General features: G+C 31.9%; 1 protein-coding gene across 4 annotated transcripts in view; it reads left to right on the plus strand.

Moving 5' to 3' along the window:
* The window catches only part of PCLO (piccolo presynaptic cytomatrix protein), a 382,570-nt gene that overhangs the window by 216,133 nt on the left and 140,860 nt on the right, over window positions 1-25,577 (plus strand). For all 4 annotated transcript variants that reach the window (XR_013995323.1, XM_081079464.1, XM_081079465.1 and 1 more), the window contains exons 7-9: window positions 8,782-10,969; window positions 16,271-16,407; window positions 21,823-21,913. Coding sequence is in view for 3 of the 4 variants with exons in the window: in XM_081079464.1 (XP_080935590.1) it covers window positions 8,782-10,969; window positions 16,271-16,407; window positions 21,823-21,913 (2,416 nt within the window). In the remaining variant the exon portion in view is untranslated. The remainder of the gene's footprint in view (window positions 1-8,781; window positions 10,970-16,270; window positions 16,408-21,822; window positions 21,914-25,577) is intronic.

The following is a 25,577-nucleotide window of genomic DNA, read 5'->3' on the forward strand; positions in this document are numbered from 1 at the left end:
ACCTAAATCTTAAATTATATTCGGCAAATTAGGCCTCTTCCTAGTCATTCTACAAATGGCCTTACCTGCCTTTTCCCCCAGTGAATCACTATTAGATTAGATGATGAAGTCCAAAAATCTTTATTTTAGAAAGAGCATTTAGTTTATAAATTTTTGAATCCCTGATATCAACAAATCATAATTTCCATTGAGTTTTCATATCCATATTTGGTAATACAATGTGTGTTACATGCCATTGAGTTGGCTCCAACACCTGGTGAACCTATGAATGAGTGATGTCCACCATGTCCTGTCCTCACAGCCCTGCTCAGCTCCTGTGAACTTATGCCTATGGCTTCTTTTGTGCAATCAATCTATCTCATATCTGGTATTTTTCTTTTCCTGCTGCCTTCTATTTTTTCTAACATTATTGTCCTTTCAAAGAACCCCACCTTCTCAGAATGTGCCCAAAGTAAAATAGCTTCAGTTTTGTCATTTTTGCCTCTAGCAGTATTTCAGGCTTAACTTGCTCTAGAACCCACTTGTTTATCTTTCTGGTGGTCCAGGGTATCTATAGAGCTCTCCTCTAACTTCATATTCCAAATGAATTACATTTTTCCTATCAGCCTTCCCCAGTGTTCAACTTGCACATCCATACATTATAACTAGGACAATGAGAGTATAGATGATCTTTAGCCTTGGTCCCTAATGACACATCTTTGCTCTTGGTGATCTTTCTCTATTTTTTCATTGCTGCCCTTCTGAGTCTCAGCCTTATCTTGATTTCTTGGCTAACAGTCTCCATTTGATTTGATGACTGAACGAAAGTAAGCAAAATCTTTAACAATTTCAATATTCTGATAGTAAGATATTTCTTCCACCAGTTTTCACTCCTTCTTCCCCTGAGTCTATCCAGTTTTTTGCTTGATGAGTTCTGAGTACAGATTAAACAAATAGGGAGATAAAATGTATCCTTGTCTGACATTTTTACCAATAGGAAATCATTCTTTCTCTCCATATTCTGTCCTGATAGTGGCTTCCTGTCCACAATATAGATTACACATCGGGACAATCAACTGCTGAGACATACCCGTTTCTTTCAGAGTAACCTATATCATGATCCAAATAGTCCAAGGTTTTACTGTAGTCTGTAAAACATAGACTAAACTTCTGAAATTCTTTGGCACAATCCAATACCCAACATATGTTCTCAATTAGATCTCAAGTGCCTTTTTCTTTTCTAAGTCCAGCTTAGACATCTAGCATTTCTTGTTCCATATAAGGTAAAAGCATTTGTTGTATCACCTTGAGCATCACTTTATTCGCATGGGAAATTAGAGCAATAGTCCTACAGTTACTGCACTCCTTGACATCTCTTTTCTTGAAAAATGGGATGTATATTGAACATTACTACCGTAGCTGGACCATAAGTTCTAATGCGTCTTTTGGAGCAAAAATTAATATAAGACCTGGTCTTAAATTATATTATATTATATAATATAATTATATTATATATGTTATATATATATATATAATATCATATTATTTATATATATATATATATATATATATATATATATATATATATATATATATATATATATAATATTAATTTTTGCTCCAAAAGACACATTAGAGCTGATAGTCTTGCTAGGTCTTATTTTCGGGGAAACACAGTAGTCTGCAGTTCATTGTTTTGTTTTTCATATATGTTGACATATTCTTGTTAGGATTTTGACACATTCAGTTTCTATGGCTTGAAATAATTCTATCAGTATCCCATGTACCCCTGGTGTTTTATTTCTTCCTGACACTTTCAGGGCAGCTTTCATTTTGCTTTCCAGAAATACAGATTCTACTTCATAGGAATCTTCTTAAAAGATATCTGTCATCTCTGTCTCTTGTGTAGATTTTCAGGATACTGTTTCCAGTTTTATTTTCTTCTGGTCAGATAATGTGCTCCCTTGTTGGTCATTTAGTATTCCAAGTTTAGATTTGAATTTCCATTTTATTTGTTGAATCCGCTGTTAAGACCTTTTCATTTTTCTTTTTTGTTTTTATATCTCCTTACATTGACTATTATAATAATTCTCTTTTTCTCTGTGTGATAGTTGTTGAAAAACTGTGTTCAGGATTCTAACCCTGCTTTTGTCATCATTTACTTTTGTCTCTCACTTGTCTTTAACAATTTTTAGTGTTTTTTTCTGTCATCCTTCTCAATTTTTCTTTTCTTATTACTTCTGGCATTGTCTTTTCACATTCTTCCCTAATAATATTTCTATTTTCAGTACACAGTTCTTCTGGTTATTGGTCAATTAAGTTTAGCAGTGTAAATCTTTTTTTTTAATGTGGACTTCAAATCCATCAGGAATGTTATTTACATTACATTCTGATGCTGTGATTTTTTTTTTTTAGCCTCTAATGTTTGATAGTAACAGTTCGTCTTCAGTACCACAATCTGCTCCTGGTCTCGTTTTGGCAGAGAGAATACAATTTTTCCATCTCCTGCTTCCAATTACATAGTCTATTTGATTTCTGTATTGGCCATCTGGTGAATTTCTTGTACACAGTCATCTGTTCAGTTGTTTGAAGCATGTGTTTTTGTGACGGACAAGTTTGGCTTCATAGATATCCACTAGCTGATCTCCTGCTTCATTTCTGACCCCTACTCCAAGTTTTCCATTGACATTTGGTTCTGCTTTATTTTCTACTTTTGCTCTCCAGTTGCCTATAATTATTAGCATGACTTATTTTGGTGTCCATCAATTTCCTCTTTAATACTTATGTGAAAGCACTCAATTTCATCTCCTTCAGCCTCTGTAGTTGGAGCATAGACTTGAATGATGATTATATTAACAGGTTTTCCTAGAAGTTTGATTGATATTATTTGGTCACATCTTACATCATAGCCCCTAACTGCCTTGCTACATCTTTCCTCAATCCGAAATCCACTTCATTTCCATTAAAGAATTATTGCTATTGTTTTCAAGAGATGCATATTATAACAATCAGTTAACCACTTATAATAATACCTACAATTTATTGTGTACTTGCCATGGACTAGTAGTATTTTATGTAAGTGCTATCATACAGAAAACATATTTTACACATTGAAAATAATTGTGGAAATATGTGTAGATCCATCCCGAGAGGAAAACCAGGTAGACACAGGTAGATATAAATCTAGAGACCTTGAATTTGTAGGCAATATACCATATACATTTTTTCATAGACATGTTCTGAAGTTGTTGAAAGCGTAGAGTAGAAAAGCTAGCTGAAATCTCAAAAGACTACAATCTCATATTAGAACACATACTTCTCAAGTAGTTCATAATTTAAGAAAGCAATTATTACATATTTTTATTTTATAATAAGACAATAAACATTATTAGACTGAAGCTGCATACTACCACTAAGTTAAATCTATGTTACATTTATCAGGGCATTTTGGTTGCCAACCTACATGGATAAACAATTAGATTATTTGAGGTATAATGAATAAGTATGTGAAGGGATCTATATACAGCTTAATTTAATATACTAAAATGAGTTTTGTTTAGAATATTTATCTTACCAAATGTGTTTCATTCGCCTAGGTCCTTTTTCTAGGCCTTCAAGAAAAATGGCCCCAATTAAAGAAATTTCAATCATTAGGTTCCCAAGTAAAAATCATTAGCTACCTTTGAGAGGCATAGGGGACTTCTGAATACCTTTGTGTGACCACTATGAAAATCTATTTCTATGCAAGAATGTTCTGAATAATTGTGTCCGTTAAAGTAATTCATCAGAGTAGTTTGTGAAAGTCGTGTTAATTATTATTTCATATATGAAAAGACAGAGTAGTAAGTTAACTTCTCAAAAATGTCATGCTCTTAATTGGTTAGTGAAATGAAGATGAGGAATGATTTTAAAGGGGTGCTGGGCCAAACCCCCCAAATATTAATTCCAACACATGACATATCATCGTTAGAGATTTATTTATCTGAGTAATAAAGAGCCTTCTCCCTCAGCAACCCCTTAAAGTCTATGTAGTCCTAAAACAGATCTAATTTTGAACTTTTATGAGAAAAAAAATTCACTCCTGCATGAAGAATCACAGAGAGACCAAGGGAGGTCATTTGGCCTTAGCCTTACTTTTACAAAGGTAAAAGGGCCTTAAAATTTACAAAGGGCCTTAAAATTTAGGCCTCTAATATCATTTTCAAGTACAAGTTAGTTTGTATTTTTGTGTTTATTTCAGAGTATAATTTTTCAACATCAATATTTTTAAAATATCACAATTTGGTAATCTTAATGGGAACACTTCTTTATTCCTTATATGTCAGGAATATTAAAAAGTAGAAATAGTCTGGGTTTCTGTGAAGTACCGGTAAGACCTGCATTTGTTAATTTAGCCATGCATATAAGGCAAGGTTCTGAGGGCTGGAGACTGGAAGACTTCAGAAGATAGGAAGACTGGAAAAGTTGTTTTTGCCCCCCCGCCCCCCCCAGTGCAAGCTGTTTTCTCAAATGCTTACTCTTTCTGTAAGTAGCCAGTATAGGGGACATTTAAAATAATTTTCACTGAAAAATATAACATTCTAGAAAATTGAAAACTTCAGGATACATTTCAAAAGGCAAAACTACTCTCATTTTAACTGTTCTCTTGGTGTTTCATTAATAACCTATAAATTATCACCATTTCTTGGCAGCATGTCAAAAACTGGTCCAGTTTACCTGGTAGGTAAGAAGCTAAGAAGCTAGGAAAGAAGGCTGAGGCCACAACCTAGAGAGGGTCCTGCAGACTCCACAGTGAGTCACTTCTGGTTCAGTAATCAGGGCTTTACAACAGAAAATAATCCAATAAGTCAATGTGAAGCAGAACAGCGAAGAGGCCATACCTACAACACAGGCTATCCAGGAAGAATTTGTCAGAATGGATGGACTGTCTGTTTAAAGAATGTGAGAGCAGTGCTCGCTTCGGCAGCACATATACTAAAAAAGAATGTGAGAGCAAATCATCAGAAAAATAAACAATTATATATTCAGATGTTCAATAATGTAGAAAAGTCAGTGAGCATATGTTATATACTGCTGTGTAACAAATTACTCCAAAACTTACTTATAAAAAAACAAAAATAGAAAGGAAAACAAAACAAACGGGATGTTTGGTTTTCTCTCCAAGAATACATCTGCACCAACAGTGCAATCTACAATGTTTCATCTACAAGCATAACTATCACGTGATGCCACCTGTGTGTAACAAATTGATACCATGAAAAGTCCCGCCAGGTCCTGAGTGATTAACACTTCTGTGAGGATGATATCTAATACCTCGTTCTCTATTTCTTTCGATTCTTAAAGTCCATCTCCAGTGATCATTGCTTATGAACACTCTTCTAAGGAGATTTGTGGTGAAATATGAATATTCCTCTTGAACTCTAGCTGTATCTGATTGTTGAATAAAGCAGTTGCCAGTCTGGAAAAAAAAAAAATCCCTACATATTATGGCCATTATAGCCAGCTATTATCAAAGGAGCATATGGACAGCATATACTTTGTCTAATTCATTGGAATATAGCCATTTGATTTAATGTTAGGAAAGAGAAAAAAAAGAAAGGGAGAGGCAGTGGGAAGGAGGAAGAAGAAATATACTCATAAATTAATGTCTTTGGGATGTTCCAGAAAATATAAGGCAATAAGTGTTGCACAGACTGACATCTCTAATGCTTTTATCTAGTGAGGTACAAACTAGTTTTCTGCTTGGCTGCTCAGCCCAAGAGCAATGACATTCAGCAAGAAAACAAAACAAACTGGTACAAGAGGTGCATTAAGAAAAAGCTTAAAGATGTTTGATGAAATATAGACTGCCGTTTTCACAATATTAATTGGAAACATTTTTGTCTATATTACTGGACTTTGAGAAATAACTTGTGTGTGACTTGTAAATATGTTGTTACTTTGTTTTTATTTTCCTGTTAATAGGGTCCTATAATTGAGTTTCTCACTTTTTTCTTGTTACTAGAATAGTATCACAATTAGAGAAAAACTGCTTTTTAGAAACCATTTCGGGATCAAATATATGGTGATGGAAGGAGAACTGACTCTGGGCGGTGTACATACAATGGGACTTATAGATGATGTAAAACAGAATTGTACACCTGAAATCTGTGTAACTTTATTAACAATTGTCACCCCAATAAACTTGAACTAAAAAAAAAATTCAATTACATTCACAAATGGTAAATTCTCTCCCATGACAATAGACAGTCAAGACTGTTGATTGATAAAGGTGTCTATAATTTTTCAATAATTCAATGATAGTCTCATAGCAACGATCATACTGCCTGTTTAGAGTTTTGATTCATGGAGATAGGTATTGCACTATTCCACAATACTCTAGTTGAAGAAATTTGATGGTTTTATTTTGTATATGCTAGGCACTGTGCCTGTTGAAATTCCTAATGGATTGTAAATGTTTGATCAGGTTTTAAAGTATTTTTCCATGAGTAGTATCATTTAGAATTTTTTTATTCATAGGTCATTCTTCAGTTTTCTTTTGTGGGGGTGAGGGTGCAATGGTGGTAAATATGGGTCTATTTTGGAAACGCATTATTAATAGTCCAGTGCTTAGAATAGAATACTGGATATTTTTATATTCAACTGCTATTTTGTCTCAAAATTGTTGATATTGGGAGTGGAGGAGACCCCTTGAAGACAAATTTTTTACATTCACATTTCAGAGCGTGAAACTCTGCTTCCAGTCAACTTACAAGAAAAGACACGTAAAGGCATATTTTCCCATTTGCAGCCTCCCATTGAACACCATTACATTTAGAAAACTGAAAATATTACGCAAAACCTTTTTTTAAAAAACGACATAGCTATATTAGTATTTTAGAAAATTATTAAGAAAATGATTATTAGATTTCAATTTTTATTTTTTTGCAAATAAACTTTTAAAAGTTTATTTATAATGTGAATTTATCAAAAAATCTATGTTTCTTGCAGAAATAAGTAGATTTTGCAAGGATTTATAATGTGAATCCTTTATAATGTGAATTTATCAAAAATCTATGTTTCTTGCAGAAATAAGTAGATTTTGCAAGGAAATAATATTTAATGGCTACCTACAATATGAACCAAATATGTTACAGAGTTGTTTCATTTGATCTTCATAATAACCCTATGATCTAATTGTGAATATTAAAAATGAAAAGAATTGAGGTGAAGAGAAAATAAATAACAAGCCAAACAGCTGCTTTGGAGGCTCCAATTTCCCATATTCCTTGAGATTTCTCTGTGAGGAGGTACAATCTACAATTTCAAAAGCACTCTATCATATTTGACAGACTTACATTACTTATTCGTTGTGAATTCGCATCCAAATATTTTAAATATCAGAAATACACATAAACCTCAATTGATCTTTAGGCTATTGCTTTTGATTATGATTTGTGTTTCAGAAATAATTAGGGTAGATAAAGGGAGTGGAAAAATTATAACAGAAAGCAGATTAAAAAAAAACCAAGGAAGTTAGTTTGGAAATAATAAAATACAGTGAAAGCACAGGGTTTTGGACAAATACGATCTAATTCTTTAGACATAAGTCTCATATACTTTCTATTATTTTTCTGCCCTCAATATTTGGTGATTGGGAGAAAGAGGTGAATTAAGGTCTTTGGATTATTAGTAAGAAGAATTTTTAAAAATGTAAAGAATGCGCAATTAGAAGACAGCAGACCTAAGACCTAGTTGTGAACATGCTACTAAGTGCTTGGTTAACTTTGAGTATATCGGTTTATTTTAACTATAAATGCAGAAGGTGGCAAAAAATGTATACACATTTTAAGAAAGGACAAAAAAACTATGAAAATTGTAATACTCAATATATACCAATAACAAGAGATGAATGCAAGTCGTGTACATTTTTTTGGCACCCCCAATAGTGACTATGTCCTCATGTCTTTTGATGTTCTAAATATGTATGATTCTCCAAACCAGTGATTCTTAGAATGCTAGTTTATGAAAAATTAACCAAATGAAATTGAAAATATCTGACAACTCACCAATGATATATTCTATCAAATTTAAAAAAGAGATTTAAATGGGTTTTCATTTTAGTCAATTCCTTTTCTTACATGTAGAATTTGCTAAAGAATTAAGAAGAATCTAGAATTACCAAAGAATAAAGTTGAAAGAAAATAAAAGACCCAATAGTCACAAAAATATTGAAAGATTAAATAGAAAATTCATTCAAATTACTCTCTTTTGGGGGGAAAAAAGATGTTAAAGAATTTAAGAATTTAATTTCAAAATACTTCATGATTGGAATAGAAATGACAGCCACCATATGGGATAAAAGTAGGAATGGGAATATTAAAGCAAGGATTGAACTTAGTGGTAAATGACCATCATCTTCAACATAATTTCAACTTTAGATAGTTAACACAAATGCTCTAGGAATACATTCAGTAAATAATTGTAAGCATATTAAATAGGATGGAAAGTGAGTTTTTAGAGTTCTCCTAAGAGTCAAGCTAAAATATAAACCTGCCAAACAATGAGTTCTGTGCTTGATTTCAAAATTCACTTCTACTATTACAGAAGTTACTATAATAATAAAAATCAATTTGACAAGAAAGGATAAATTTTTCAGTTAATTTCATTTGCGAAGAATACATATAAAATATTTATTTTTATGCTGTCATGCATAAAATATATCTGAAATCATTTTTATTTAGCAGTAAATTATGAAGACTTTTTGACTTTTACATTTTTTCCTTGCTAATAAAGTGCTGTATTTTGTCTCTTTAATTATAGACGAAAGGTTCTCAAACCATGACACCCTCTGGCGTCCAGAAAAAAGTTAAGAGAACCCTGCCTAACCCACCTCCTGAGGAGACCTCCACAGGAACTCAGTCGACCTACAGCACAATAGGCACGGTTTCCAGGAGAAGGATCTGCAGAACCAACACAATGGCACGAGCCAAGATTCTCCAGGATATAGACCGAGAGCTTGATCTTGTGGAAAGGGAATCTGCAAAGCTTAGAAAGAAACAAGCAGAACTTGATGAGGAAGAAAAGGAGATTGATGCCAAGTTACGGTACCTGGAAATGGGAATTAACAGAAGGAAAGAGGCATTATTAAAGGAGAGAGAAAAGAGAGAGCGAGCCTACCTCCAGGGAGTAGCCGAGGATCGGGATTACATGTCTGACAGTGAGGTGAGCAGCACCAGACCAAGCCGAATAGAAAGTCAGCATGGCATAGAGCGACCAAGGACTGCTCCCCAAACCGAATTCAGCCAGTTTATACCCCCACAAACCCAAACAGAATCTCAATCAGTTCCCCCTACAAGTCCTTATACGCAATACCAATACTCTTCCCCTGCTCTCCCTACCCAAGCACCCACCCCATACACCCAACAGTCCCATTTTCAGCAACAAACTTTGTACCATCAGCAAGTTTCACCTTATCAGACACAGCCAACATTCCAAGCTGTGGCAACCATGTCTTTCACACCTCAAGCTCAACCTGCACCAGCCCCACAACCTTCCTATCAGTTACCATCACAGATGATGGTGATACAACAAAAGCCACGGCAGACCACGTTATACTTGGAGCCCAAGATAACTTCAAACTATGAAGTGATTCGCAACCAACCCTTGATGATAGCACCTGTTTCTACTGATAACACTTATGCCGTTTCCCATCTTGGTAGTAAGTACAATAGCTTAGACTTAAGAATTGGATTGGAGGAGAGAAGTAGCATGGCAAGCAGTCCAATATCAAGCATATCTGCAGATTCTTTTTATGCAGATATTGACCATCATACTCCACGAAATTTTGTCCTAATTGATGACATTGGAGAAATCACCAAAGGCACAGCAGCATTAAGCACTGCCTTTAGTCTTCATGAAAAGGACATGTCAAAAACAGACCGTCTACTTCGAACCACTGAACCCCGGAGGTCTCAAGATGTGACAGATTTCCTAGCACCTTTACAGACTTCCTCTAGATTGCATAGTTATGTGAAAGCAGAGGAAGATCCAATGGAAGATCCTTATGAGTTAAAGCTTCTGAAACATCAGATTAAACAAGAATTCCGTAGAGGGGCAGAGAGCTTAGATCACCTTGCTGGTCTTTCCCATTATTACCATGCCGATACAAGCTATAGACATTTCCCCAAATCTGAAAAGTATAGCATTAGTAGACTCACCCTTGAAAAACAAGCAGCAAAACAACTACCAGCAGCCATACTTTATCAAAAGCAGTCAAAGCATAAGAAATCACTAATTGACCCTAAGATGTCAAAATTTTCACCTATTCAAGAAAGTAGAGACCTTGAACCCGATTATTCAAGCTATATGACCTCTAGCACTTCATCTATTGGTGGAATTTCTTCCAGAGCAAGGCTTCTTCAAGATGATATCACTTTTGGCCTCAGAAAAAATATCACAGACCAACAAAAATTTATGGGATCATCTCTTGGCACAGGTCTGGGCACATTAGGAAATACCATACGGTCGGCTCTTCAGGATGAAGCAGATAAGCCATACAGTAGTGGCAGTAGGTCCAGACCTTCTTCCAGACCTTCTTCTGTCTATGGGCTTGATTTATCAATCAAAAGAGAATCTTCCAGCTCTTCCCTAAGACTGAAAGCTCAAGAGGCTGAAGCTCTAGATGTTTCCTTCAGTCACGCATCTCCCTCTGGCAGAACTAAGCCTACCAGTTTGCCAATTAGCCAGAGTAGAGGAAGAATACCAATTGTGGCCCAGAATTCTGAAGAAGAAAGTCCACTCAGTCCTGTTGGCCAGCCCATGGGAATGGCCAGGGCTGCAGCTGGACCCCTGCCACCAATATCTGCAGACACCAGGGATCAGTTTGGATCAAGTCACTCATTGCCTGAAGTTCAGCAACACATGAGAGAAGAGTCACGGACTCGAGGCTATGACCGTGACATAGCGTTCATCATGGATGACTTCCAACATGCCATGTCAGACAGTGAAGGTAAATTGGGCCTCACCCTACCTTGTTACTCTCAAAAGTCAAACACATTTTTCTGCATGTTTAATTTTCCTTCTTCAAGAATGTATTCTACTTTTCTTGGTGAGTCTTTTGCATGTTTACTTGAATTTTATTTCTTATCAATGGAAATTTTATCTTGTGTGTAGATTTCGTAGCATGCTTCTTCTTAATTTTAGTTTATTATGTTTTTTGATTGCTTGATTTTTTGGGTGTCCCCTTTTGCAGAAAAATTATCAAATAATTGTGTCAATAAAATATGGTCATTCTTTAAATCCATAGTTCTAAAGCTTTTCATTATATGTTTATGTTATTTTTACAATTCATTTTTTTTGTGAGAGAACAAAAGTTTTATTTATGTAATTTTAAAATTCTGCATTAGGTTCTTATTCTTATTCTTTTTTTTTAAGTTATCGGTCAGTTTTGTTCAGTTTGTGAAATTATTAAGGCTTAGAGACATTAAGTGCTATTCTGCTATGTTTTGTAATAGAATGTCATTTGTCATTTTTGTGAGATCAGTGTTTTTTAATTCAGCGAATATTCTCTTCTTGAGAACTTTCGGATAATTCCCTGATATTAGTATCATCGAGAATTTATAATTCTCCTTTAAATAAAAAGTTTGTATTTTATCTCTCTCATTATGAATAATACCATAATTAATTTTGTACTTTTGCATTACATACTAGAAAGCTTAGCACCAGATACGATATTGAAAATAATCATATCAATATGTATGAAGTAGTCTTTAGATTTAAAATAGAAATTTTGTATACTGCTTTTATGAGATTAGCCATTTGAAGACAAGGCCTCCAAATGTACCCATTCAGCCTTGTCTTTGGCTTTGCTTTTTGCATCAGCCCATTTTTTGCCCTAAACTTTTTCACTAGTTTTTCATATTGAATAAGTGATTTAAGGCAAGTACTTACTTAGCTAAAAACTGACTTGTGGTATTTTTGTTATTGTTGTTTAATCATGTCGAACCATTAGGATTTTAGAAAACGATCTACTCTAAGTCTAATTTTGAAGACAAGGGAGGAGAGGTACAGTGATGTAAAAGCCTTGCCAATGCCAAGACGATCTGTGATTCTGGATTTTTTTTTTTTAACCTCCTCTGTGGTTTATTTGAATGTAGGTATGTTTTGAGTATTGGAAATAAAATATTTCTCATCAAATAAAAACATTATTATTCCATGCTTTTGGAGACTGGAAAGCACTAAGCTAACGTAAATATCTCCCCCTTTAAATCTGACATTTTCCCTGGGGGCTCACAGGAAAATCTGTTTTCACAAAAAGGATTTTCTTTTTATTTCTCTATCTAGACATTGATATGACTGTAGAAGTTCAAATATAGATTTGAACAAGACTAAAGTAATCACTGGATTTGAAGGAGGACAAACTGCTTTTCCTAGAGAAATTCGAACAGACTAATAATCACTTTCTGATTTGTTTTGTTATCTTCTGGCTATTGGAATGACCACTTTTATTGATAATTAGTCAAATAAAACACTGTATTTTTTTATATTTACCCAGTTATTTGAATGAATCTACCTAGTTGAACAAAAGTTATATTATATGTAAAGAGTCTATTTTTTCTTTTTTTCACAATCCACATTTCATACACATTTTATACCAAAAATGACTGCTGCAGAAAAATAAAAAGGTTCTTCAATAATCATATCAATAAAATAACAAAATAAAACAAAACTCTAACAGGTCTATGGCATAACTAAACTAAAAGCTATGTGTGCTTGATGTGCGTATATCTGGAGAGAATTTGACAAATTCATTTATTCATCACAGATGTTTTATCAACATGGTCAGACATACACAGAGATATTTCTAGATATTCCAAAATGTGGCATTTATTTACATACAACAATATAAAAATAACTGAATGTTTTATTTTGTATTTATGTGTTTTGATGACGGGTACTCATAGTCATCAAGGACTGGTAAAAAAGTGATTTGATAAAATAGGTAATGAAGCATAATGCTGCATACAAAATTATGAGCTGTAAAGATGCTATAAAAGAAATAATTAAAATTAGATGAAATTAATTAAACTAAATGTATTTAAAAATTAAGCAGACAAGAAATTTTGTCACAAAGTTCATGTTGGTATAGAATTAGATAACAACTATAACAAATTGATTTACATATGTGATATGAGGTGTGTGAATTGCAATCATTATCTTTAAAAGTCAGATGTTTTTAAATCTTATGTATTTTCTTTGCTTTTATATCACATCAACATATTACTTTTATTCTGGTAAACAATAGCCTACTTTTCTTTTGAAATCCTGGATCTTTTGGGTAATTAAGGAAAAAATAGAAAATATATTTTCCAATCACATGACTCATTTATGAACTCATGAAATATTAAGGATTTTTAAAATAATTTTTAACCATAAATTCTATATCTGTGTTTGAGTGATTCTAAGATAACTTTGAAAAATACAACATTTCAACAGGCTTTTAGTATCATGTAGACAAACAAATTTAACTGATTTCGAACTGCTTGTGTGCTTTCTCTGAATCAGTCAAACTCTAGGTTATAAGACCATAAGATTTTTTTCAGATGTGTTCTATATGGACTCTAGTTAATTTTGAAATAGCTCACTTGAGGTAAAATCTAGGTATGCATAATTTACATTGCTTAATATTTATGGCCATCAGTTTGAAGTCCGCAACTTGATATGCATGCATAGTTGAGTAAGTACAGAGCAGGAAGTCTTTTCTCTAGAGCAGATTGCAGGGAAGCCAAACTGGAAACAGTCAAGTTATATTTATTTCTACAACCATAAATCCTTCAATGTATGTTCCATGCAAAAAAAAAAAAAAAAAAAAAAGCATTGATATATACAGTCTCTTTAAAATATATATACTTTGACCAATTTTTGATACTGAATAGAATTAAACTATTCAGATAATTGTTGCCTATGAATAATGCTAGACCCAAAAATAGCTTACTTATCTCTTACATTTAAGAATTCAAGAAAATGTCAGTTAATAAAAGAGGGTGCTAATCTCTAGCAAATTATTTCAACTAATTTGAAAATGTTACTATTGTAACACTTTAATTTTTAAAGTGTAGATCCACCATGCCAGAATAGACAATCACAGTTATAAACAATTAGCATTTATGTACAACTTATTATAAATGATGAAGACAAAATTCAATATGAAGGCAGCTTCATTCAATCTGGTTGCTCTTGGTGGGTCTATAAATTTCTATGCAAAACATGGTAAATATCCTAACTTATTTACATATAGAGTTATGAAAAATAACATACAATCAAAATGTGTAATCAGAATTGGAAATAAATTGAGAAAATTTGGTCAAGTTGAGATTCTGCCTTATTTGTATAGACACACCAACGAACATGTCTTAAAGGATTGTATTTCAAATGCAGTTAGCAGAGTTATATATTCATGTAAAAACATAGTACATTATCCAAGATATTCATTTTTTTAATCAGATTTTTTTCTTTTTATGAGAAATATGTAATAAATATGTATAAGAAGTAACAAAAGTAGCATTGTGGTTTGGCTAATCTAATAAATTTTTAGAGACTGGTTATTAAATAATGGATTTGTTTGGCATTTACTTATCAAATTTCTATTACATTAAATATTTTTTCATAATTGAGTCACTTTATATCAAATTAAAACTATAAAAACATAATAAAGATCCAGTAGATTGTGAGAAAAGATTGTGTAACTATTAATGAGCTTCAAGGAACATATTAATATTTATTTTTAAATGTGCATATTAAAACTAGGATATTTAACTTCTCTCTCTTGTTGATGACTAATTTTTCTGTTTCACTCATTTCCCAAATTTTTATTCAGTGTTATGGCATTTGTAAGGCATTGTTTTTAGTGTTGAGGGAGAAAACAAACCAAAAAAAGAATATGAGTCTTGCCCTCAAGCAGCTTAGAATCTAATAGGGGATATCAGACAAGCACATATACAACCACAAACCAGGTATGTACCATTGTATTTCCTCAAATCAAAGACTGACTAAATTATGACACATTGTCTTATTATTTTGTGTTTGTTGGGAAGAAATGCTGTGGTCAGTCAGTAACAATGACCAAGATCACAGGAGGTAGAGGTAAGTAGTGGTGTATATGTTCTGGATTTGCTGTCTAAGAAATAATGGAAATTGCCTTAAAAAATAATCTTGAGAGAAAGTTTTGAAAGAGAAGACAATCAAGGATATAGACATAAATAGAAACCTATAATGTGGTAGAAAGATGAACTCAACAGTGTGGCCCTATGGAAGCTAGATTTTCTAGAGAGCATAGGTTAATAACACTGTCAACAAATCTTTTAAGATGAGCAATTGAAAAGGCTACTCCATCTGCCATTTTAGAAGCAACAATTTATTTCCAGAGGCTATTAATTAGGGATCCTTATACAAAGAATAAAACTTTATATATAAAGTCAAATTCTGCATATTATGTAAAATAGGATATTAAGTTACTAAATAATAGCGTTAAAAAACCTTGGAACTACTAAGAACTGAATGAGTCGAAAAACTTCAATTAATAATTGTGTACTTAACTATGGTTGTATTTTCAAAAAAAGTATTTTAATATGTCAAATACTTTTTAATATGTCACATAAGTACAAAAAGCAATCAACTCTTCAATCTAATACATAAATCTGTAATCTCACAGAAAATAATTGTAAGTTTTAATAAAAAATCTAAATGATATATTTTTAATATATTTCTTATGAATGTCATAGAAATGCCATGTTTTCAAACAATATTTGATGTTCAAAGCCAACAGCCATATATCTATTGGGACTGGGTTGATGGGCTATTGGGAAAGTGATAGGATCTTCTGTACTCAAGTCTAAGGAATACATTTCCCTTACAATTTAGTGATGGATGGTGGAGGCAGGTGAGCAGTTGACTACTAATAGACTGAGGTTGAACAAAAGGACTTCTGAGGAATATTCACTTGTTCATTGTTTTATTTTAATCACTATGTAAATGTCTTTTTTTCTCCTAATTTAAAATTTAATTTTGTTTTGTTTTTCTCTGAGAAGTTGAACAGGTGTGTGCATCATTTTTTCTAGGCTATTCCGTGGTATAAAATTTTTTAACACAATATTAGAAATGATTTTTTTTTTTCATCCCATTGGGAGTTATGTTTCAAATGCATGAATGGTTAACAAGCCTGGAGCATGTTGGTACTTTAGAACAGCTACTGCCCTCTATCATTTGTATTAGTTTGGGGTTGCAATATTTGATATTCCCTTGGTCTCCAAAGCTTATCACCTGCGTCGTGAAGAAACAGATTGGTTTGACAAACCCAGGGAATCTCGTTTGGAAAATGGACCTGGTCGGGATCGAAAACTGCCAGAAAGATTGGTCCACTCTAGACCACTCAGTCAACATCAAGATCAAGTAAGTGCTATATTATTGAGCAATCTCTTTTAGATTTATACCACCCCTCCAAAATAATTCACCCTAGAGTGCTCTCATTTATTCTAAAAACCATGAGACTTTTGTCAATCAAGTTCACAAAATAATCTTTCAGCAACTTAAAGTAGTTAGTACCTTACTTTATCAGTCATAACTGATTAGCATTACAGTATAGCTATAATGCTTCTACCATGCAATTTAAGTGATTCACTCCTCCATCAAATAAAGTTAGTATAACATACCCAACATTGCTATACAATAAAGCTCCTGAAGAGTTTACAGAATATTGGGTGAAACAGATTTGGGTAATTTCAATGCTTTCCAATAACTGTGTTCATATGTTGAGAATAATGAATAAGAGGATGACCAAATTAAATCAGCTGGGGACAGGGACAGCTTCACTAGGAAAAGAAGGAATCATATTTTAGATTCTATTAAATTGAAGTGTTTGTTTTTATATTCATTTTTGGATTTTATCAGAATTCACATAAAGTAGGTATATCTTTATAGATGAAGAAAGTGAAATTTAGAGATAAACTTCACAATTAAATAAATATGATATGAAAATGATCTTATTTACTTTAGAATAAATGAGGTGATGTTTGAGTTGAATTTTGAAAGATACGTAAGAGATCAACAATTGGATAAATTGAGAAAGATTTCTCTGGTAAGCCAGTGGCCTTAAATAATTGTCCTAGTAGATCAGATTTTTGCAAGCTCTATATTCATAATCATTAAAATACCTACAAAAGAGATAGTTGATTTATTTCACATATATTGACTCCTAAATCATCCTGTCTGTTTACTGATTCATTGATATAGAAAACAACTATATATTGAACAACAAAGAAAAGCCATATGAACTTAACTCCAATTTATTTTATGTTTGCCACATTAAAGTATAAAAGAAAAGACTTTTGCAAGTGTAAATACTTTCTAAAAGATAATATATATACTCTTAAATTTGGTCTTCCTAAGCAATTTCAGTTTTCATGGAAAAATGTCTAGCTGTTAAATAGAATTTCCTTTTCTCAGAATTTTGTTGTTTTGTTTTTCTATATGCTATCACATTTTCTATCACATTTTAAAAGAATTTTGGGATTCTTTTCTCTATCTTGTAAGTATTCTCTTAGTTTTTAATGTCTTTAATAAGTTTTTGTTTTAGGATTGTGTTTATCTGTATGCACATGTCAATAAATGTCCATTTCTTTTTATTTCATTTTAATGTATCAGACTGTTGAATTATACTTTTCTTAGCTTATCTTGTTATTCTTAAAATTCTACCTATAATTGTATTTCAATTTCATCAAGTAGACCTGCCTAGGAAATTAAAAATATTAGTAAAATAATTCTGAACATGTTTTTAAAATGTAAATTTACCTCTTTCTCTACAATTATGAAAATAATAAATCTGTAAACTGAAAAATAACTTCCTTGGATATATTTTATCATAAGAATCTTTTTGTAATACCTTACTATGTCTTACCTACCTTATTTGTTTTAAGTTTAGCATTTCCCACAAACTTAGATCAAGATGAAAACACAAATTCTTTAAAGTAATCCTAATAAAGTGAAATATGTAAATTTCAGAGCTGAAAATTAATGTCTTCCATGTAGTTATTTCCCAACCCTACTATTTACATGGATTTTCATTATGGTCTTGCCCAACTACTTTATCCAACTAATATTCTTCGAGGACACATTTTAAAGGAATCTGTGTCCACCTCAAAAAATATTTTATAAAATTCTATTGTATGTGGATAAAACATTAATATCCCTAATGACACATTTTGTTTCTAATTTTCTTTTACTAACATCTACAGATTTATGGTTTTGATCCAATGAGGATATAATACATCATGTTTAAACAGTATAATTAGAGACCAATATAATCCCAAAGTTAAGCAGAGAAGGTATATTTAATATACATAGGTAAATACAATAAAGTGCATTTTCTTGCTAAACGGTATTTTTTACATTTTTATAATTTCTTACATTTTTATTTTTATATCTAACATACAAACAGAAAACCATATATACAGTTATCAAAACTGGAAATATATAGAATTATAAATTTTTATAAAGTGAATAATCATATTAATTACCACACAGACCAAGCAAGTGAACATTGCCAGCCCTCAGAAATCTCCATGCCCTTCCAGATTGTTACCCTCAAACTCCCCCCGCAAAAAAGAAAACAAAGATGCTGACTTTTGTGGCAATAATTTCATTGTTTTTCTTTACACTTTTTTTTTTCTAAATAGAAGCTACATAGATGACAACATGCACTTTGATTACATTTGTGGAAAGTTCCGAATTGATGCCTTTTTGTGTTGATATTTATCTTTAAGTACTCTTTTTGTCATTAACTCATCATAACTATATTTTGGTCAAGAGAGAATAGCAAAATGGCATTCTCATTTTATTCACTTCTGTGTGTCTCTAATCATAAAAAGATAATATCAAACTCTTGGTACAAATAAGTCCAGATGCTTTTATTTGAAAACATACGTGTGACAAAAATTTATTCTCGTAAAATGCTCTGGAGGCAAAAGTAATCAAATCAAATTGACTAGTGCAAAAACTAAGTTATATGCTTTTTAAAATATTTTATGTACAGCATACATTAGAGACAGAAAAAAGTTTCTGAATTTTTATTAGACTCAAAATCATCTTAATTGTACAAATGAACCAAATGTAAAAATCCAGATGTTTTCTTTCGAATACATGCATATGCATATACACTTACATATCCATGTATATGTATATATATATATTTATTTATTTATGAATATATGTATATATTCATTGAGAATTCCAGCCTGCTTTGTTAATTAAACAGATCACCAGACCATTTATTTTTCTCAGTCGTTTTATCTATAAATACGACTAATACCCCTCACAGGGTGGTTATAACATTCAACACTTCTTGACTAGTACAAAATGCCTCTACATTCTTCACTAATGCCCACACCTTCCGCAATTCTCATGTAACTATTATATTGAGGTACATTAAGCTCGAGATATAGGATCACTGCTTGACATCACTCCTGCCCTTGGCCTTGCTTCTACTCTCATTTGGCAAATACACACCTACCGTGAAGCCCCATCTGCTGGAGAACTCTCTCAACATTCACCTGCAGTGTTTAAGATAAAGCCAAGATCCAAAAGCCAAGATCCAAGCCAAGTTCATACATTAGAGGCAGATATCTTTTCCTTCTAGACTCTTAGCCACATTGGTCATATTTATGACAGGTTAATGTTTCTGATTTATTAAGTGAATTCATGAAGGTGTTTGTAGACAATCTCTGAAGGTATGGGATATTCTATGAGAGTCTATGGAATAAACATGTTTAGCATTCCTTCAACTGACATCATTGAAGGTTTACAAGTTACAATGTAATACTGGCTAGCAGGTAAAATTCGAATGAAAAAAATAGGGAAACTTACTACTCTCCTAGCAATAAATACACTGTGAGAGTGTATGTACTTCGCCCTAATCTGGGGAATGGAAAGCATAGCGAAAGGCAAACTTGTCTTTTCTTAGTTTATTTTTGGCCACTTGGAAAAAAAACAACTGTTTAAAATAATTGTTAAATTATACATGAAATCTGAAGATATTTGAATTGAAATACTATCACCAATTTTAATGTACAGTACTGAAAAAATTGTTAATAGTTGCAGAATTTTCAAGGCAGATGGTTTAATTTTTAGTAAAAATTAAGGATTTTTCAATGCAGATTAGAAGAGTGAGCAAGGAGGAGAAGTGGAAGAAAGGCAATAGAAGAAGGAGAAAAGATGAGGGGATTGAAAGTAAGTAGGGTAGAGTAGAGAAAATAAGAGAAAAGGGAAGGAGAGTGGTAGAGAGAGACAGACAGAGAAAAGGAAGTAAGAGGAATAAAAAGATAATGTGCACTCTTAATTGTTACGAATATAAATGAGGTTTTCAGTGGCTTATAAAATTAGCATTAGTATAAATTATCTAGATTGCCTGAGAATACTGACCATAATATTTTTTTATAATCTTGCAAACAATATTTCAGTTTTACTTTGAAGAATTCATATAATATCCCTGTATTTAGGATTGTGCTGTTGTTTGGGGAGTGTTTCACATTCATTAGAGACTTCGTTAAGATTATTCTTTTCTGAAGAGAATAAAAACTAAAGGCTATCATTTAAGCTTGCACTTTTTTCAATACATATTTTACTTTTAATATCTAGATTTCTAACAGCTGGATTGACAAAGGCACATTAAAACCACATGAGTATTCCAAGGAATCTTTCTACACCAAATGTACATTTCTTTTGTTGCAAATTCTATTTAATATTTTGGTTTAGTATTCCCACACACTTCTTAAACATATTCTGAAACGGGTAGTAATAGATGTCTCTTTACTAAACTTTATTTTGTTTCTAATTTTGGTCAAAAAAATTTTAAGGTGATACATACAAGATTCCATACTGATAAAACCCTATCATTATAGATACTATTAAATATTTTACTATTTCTACATTTCATTATTTTACAAACTTCTTTTAAAAGCAAAGTTCCGTAAAATATACAGCACAAATTTGCATTCACTAACTTACTTTTGCTTCAGAAATCTCATTTCGCCAAGTGGAAACAGAGATAATGCAATTTATGGTAGTCTCATATTCACATCTCAATAATGAGAATTGAAATCACAGATTTGCAACAATAGCTTTAAGAAGGTGTTGCTTCTTGTACTCGAAGGAACACCAGTAGTTAATAAGAAATAATGCTGTCATTAACACAACCTTGAACACAAAGAAGATTTTAGAATGTATTACAATGAGCAAAGACTTTATTTATATAGAAGTAGTCTCAGCATCCAGTGTACATGGAAACTTCTCATAGATGTGCTCAGCAAAAGCACAATTCTGCAGTGAAATCAAAGGAACACAAATATAAGGTGATCCTAGTATAGGGATAGAGATGTGGAATATGAGGATTTTCACTGGCTTTTCTCCCCTTACACTACTTAATTGCCAGAAATTAAAAATCCTTTCCATTTCTAAGCTGTCCAGAACAAAATCAGCAGCTCTTATTTTCCGTGTACTTTCTCTATCCACTGTCATCACTATTGACTACGTACTACTGTAGTAACAGACACCCTTTACAACCTGTTGCATATTGTTCCTAACCACAACAAATCAGTTTGAAAGAGAAATTGGTTATAAGTGTGAAGACCATTTATAATGAACTCAAGAACCAATGATATCATTATATAGTGTAAGATGCATAGTGATCATTTGAGAATCTTCTAATGTATTTGTATTGATTGACTCAATGTGCATTTAAAAAGTCTAGTTACATATATTGCACTTTAAGTGTCTTTTACATTGACTTTTCACCTTATCACATGTATGTCTTAGATTATACAGATGAATGGGAAGACTGTCCACTACATCTTTCCTCATGCAAGGATAAAAATAACAAGAGACTCTAAAGATCACACAGTTTCAGGTAAAGAAAATCAAATAAACTATTCCTTTTTCTTTTAATGTCAGATTGAGATATGTATTTGGATTTCAGATTGGACGACTGATTAAATTTTAGAAAATACCACTTTTTGTCAAAAGTTGTGTTCAGGAAAATATTAAAAAATAAGCAGGCTTTAAATTTGAACATAAAAGACAATAATGGCATGATCATTAATATGATAAATTACTAAATGGTACATATTTAGAACATTCTGTTCATTAACTGCATTTTTAGAAAAAAATGTGCATAGCACTATAATGCTCCATAATTATTGTTCTATTGAGTAATATGGTCACTGATTTTACAGCTATCAAACATTCTTGCAAAGGAAGTAAAAATCTATCTTGGATTCTTCTAAGGAATAAATCCCACTATACCTAATCAATTTGAACATTATCAGTTATGCTGAGTTTTTGTTTGTTTGCTTGTTTGTGTACTTCTGTAGACCAAATCTCATGGTGTAATTTAAATTTTTTTTTTTTGAAATTATTTGGACCCTAAGAAAATTTGGACTCCCTGAAAATAGTAGTCAGTGCTTTTGCCCACCCTTTTCAAGGTTCCCCTAATTTCACATCTATCTAACCGTAATATGGTGATCAAAACCAAGAAGTTAACATTGAATGGATACTGTTAAAACATCTATAAGCTATATCCAAATTTTGAGTTTCTCCACTAACCCCCTGCATTTTTCTTTTTCTGGTCCAGGGTTCAATCCAGATCTCACATTTCATTTAGTTTTCAAACCTCATTTGTCTCCTCCAATCTGATAGTATCTCAGGCTTCTTTTGTTTTTAATGATTTTGATACTTTTGAAAGATAGTGAAATATTTATATTACAGATTAAAATTATATTATTTAAATCTATGAGACAAAATTAAAATTTTGTCAAAGTTAATAAATTGTTAAAATATAAATAGTACCTATAGTTTCACTCAATTATAATCTTTGTGTTTCCTAGACACTGTACATCAATAGAAAACATTTAAATAAATAAGTTCATATATGTGTATACATGAATACTTGTATAGATAGTATATCAACATGGCATATGTGCTGGAGGTTTTCTTTTTAAGAGCTAATATAACAAAGAACAAAATTAGATATTTCTTTAGTGTACTTGCTATGATTCCTTACAGATTTTAGACCATGGAATATGTGGATATGAAACAGGTTTGTTTTGAGCAATTTTTCTCTCTTTATTTTCATATAGCATGAATCGATTAAGAGTCTAATGTTCTTTCCCTTTTAAGATTGGGTAATTTGTCTTCTGCTAGAGACAGATAATTCAACCTTTTATAGTTTTATTGCGTGCAGACTGTTTTTTAAGTACTGATGAAAATTCCAGGGGTGAATCTCAAACTCTTTTCATAGAAATAATTACTTGCTGCAACCTATTTTAGTTTCCTCCAACTCATAAGGCAAAACAACATAATACTTTATAGCAATGCCAAAAATTATTTTTTTTTACAACAGAAATCTTCAAACTGTTTTTACTAAATCGTCAGGACTTTATGTCAATGTATTTATTTTCTAGCTGTATTATTATTTTTATACTATATTAAAGTTTATACTACATTAAAATTATTCCCCAAACCTTATAATTATTTTTACCACTGATTATTTTAGTATGTTTTATTTTACTACAATTAGGGAAAATGTTTTAATATATTCGAATAACAGAAATAAGAGCTATTAATTTCTTGTTATAAGTAATCTAGTATGAAAACTGAATTCAGTTTTCTCAGTATATAGATTTTGCAGAATGATAGATGAGGATTATTGTTTTGACTGATAAATTTACTAGTAGTACACTATATCATTTCTCTGCATGCCCCTTGTTTTGATATTGGCCTAAAATAAAATTATTTTCCCTGTTATATTTACACTGCATTGATTACTACTGAATAATTTTTCATGTGTCCTTAAGTCACATGATTTCATACTAAATTAAATGTTTTGAAATAATGTGTATTGTTTCAAATAAGTCTTCAGTACCTTAAATGGATTTAAATACGTACATATGCAAGACTAGAGCCAGAAAGGACAGTTTTTGGCAAACAGTGTCTAGAAGTGCTAAGCTAGTAACAGGGAAACCCTGACACAGAACAGTTATGTTCTTGCCTAATCTCTGTCATTTGCTACTCAACTAAAAGCCTAGTGTGATTGACTTAATATGTGTTGATATTAAGGATTTCGTGTTTTGTTTTGTTTTGCTATGATTACCATTTTATATTAATGTTTTTAATAAAAATTAAGAGTATCTCTGTTAGAGATGCATATTAAGATATTTGCAAGTGAAATGATACCTTGTCTGGGATTTGCTTCAAAATTAACTGTGTGGAGAATGGTAGAAAAATAGCATGAAACAAAATTAATCATGATTTGATCATTGTTGGAGCTGGAAGGTTAACCACATAGGGTTTTCTTATAGTCTTGCACTACTTTTTTAAATATGTATACAATTTTCCATAATAAAACAATTTAAACTCCTGTTTGTTTCTCATGTTTAGAGACAAAGAGCAGTGTCCGGTAGCTTTATCAATACTATAAAAGATACCTAAGCTAATAATTTAACTGTGTTTGTAAAACAAGATAAGCATGTAAACAAGAAAGGAGTGACGAATAAAATGCAGTATATTTGCTCTCCCAAACAGAGGGAGACGTGGTCATTAGTGTGTTTTCATTTTGGTTATACAAACCCATTGAAAGTAGAAATACTGTGTATCTTTTGTATTTTAATAAATCATTCTAACTGCTCTAAATAGCATTAACATATTTTATAAGAATTATATAAAACTAGCAGAATTCACAAAAAAGGGAAAAAAATTATTTATTGGAAGCAAAAATAATTTCAAAATAGGAGACAGGAAAAGGAAGCGTGTTTTTCGTTATTTTTGTTTTTTATTTTTTTCTCTCGCGGTTCTCAAAGTATGAGCAGGAAACCCTCATGGTTCCCAAGGTTCTTTCGGGGGCTACACAAGGTTAAAACTATTTTTATAGTAATGCTAAGGCAGTAGGTGTCTTTTGCATGCTCATTTTCTTGTGACTATACCGTAGAGTTTCTCAAAGGTTACATGATGCATGACAACACAACAGATTGTCTACAGAGCGGATATGAGAATTCAGCTGTCTTCTATTTAGCTGACTATTAAGCAGATTTGCAATCGTGTAAAACAATGCCACCCTTCTCATAAATATTTTATTCTTTAAATACAGTCATTGTTATTTAAAAATGGGATTTATTTTAGCATGGAATGAATGTATTATTTTAAATTTATTATTTAATAAATATTTTAAATTCTCGTTTTATATAGAAGATATATGTAGCTGTAACCCATATAAACAAAAGCTCTTTGAGGTCCTCAGTACTATTAAAAAGTATAAATGGTTCCTTGAAATCAAAATGTTTGAGAACCAATGCTCTAATGATATTTACAGAGAAGGTTTAAAAAATTATAAATAAACTCTTTTTTTTCCTATAAAAAAACTTATGCAACACAAAGTATATTTTCTAACTACTTTTATAACTCATATTGGGTATACCTAAAAATAATTTTTATTGATTAATACTTATTCATTGAACACCCATGGTGTGTTACATCGTGTTGATTACTGGGTTAATAGAATGAGTACAACAAAGACCCTG

This window comes from Rhinolophus hipposideros (assembly GCF_964194185.1).
Source record: "Rhinolophus hipposideros genome assembly, chromosome: 18".
Taxonomy (NCBI): Eukaryota; Metazoa; Chordata; class Mammalia; order Chiroptera; family Rhinolophidae; genus Rhinolophus; species Rhinolophus hipposideros.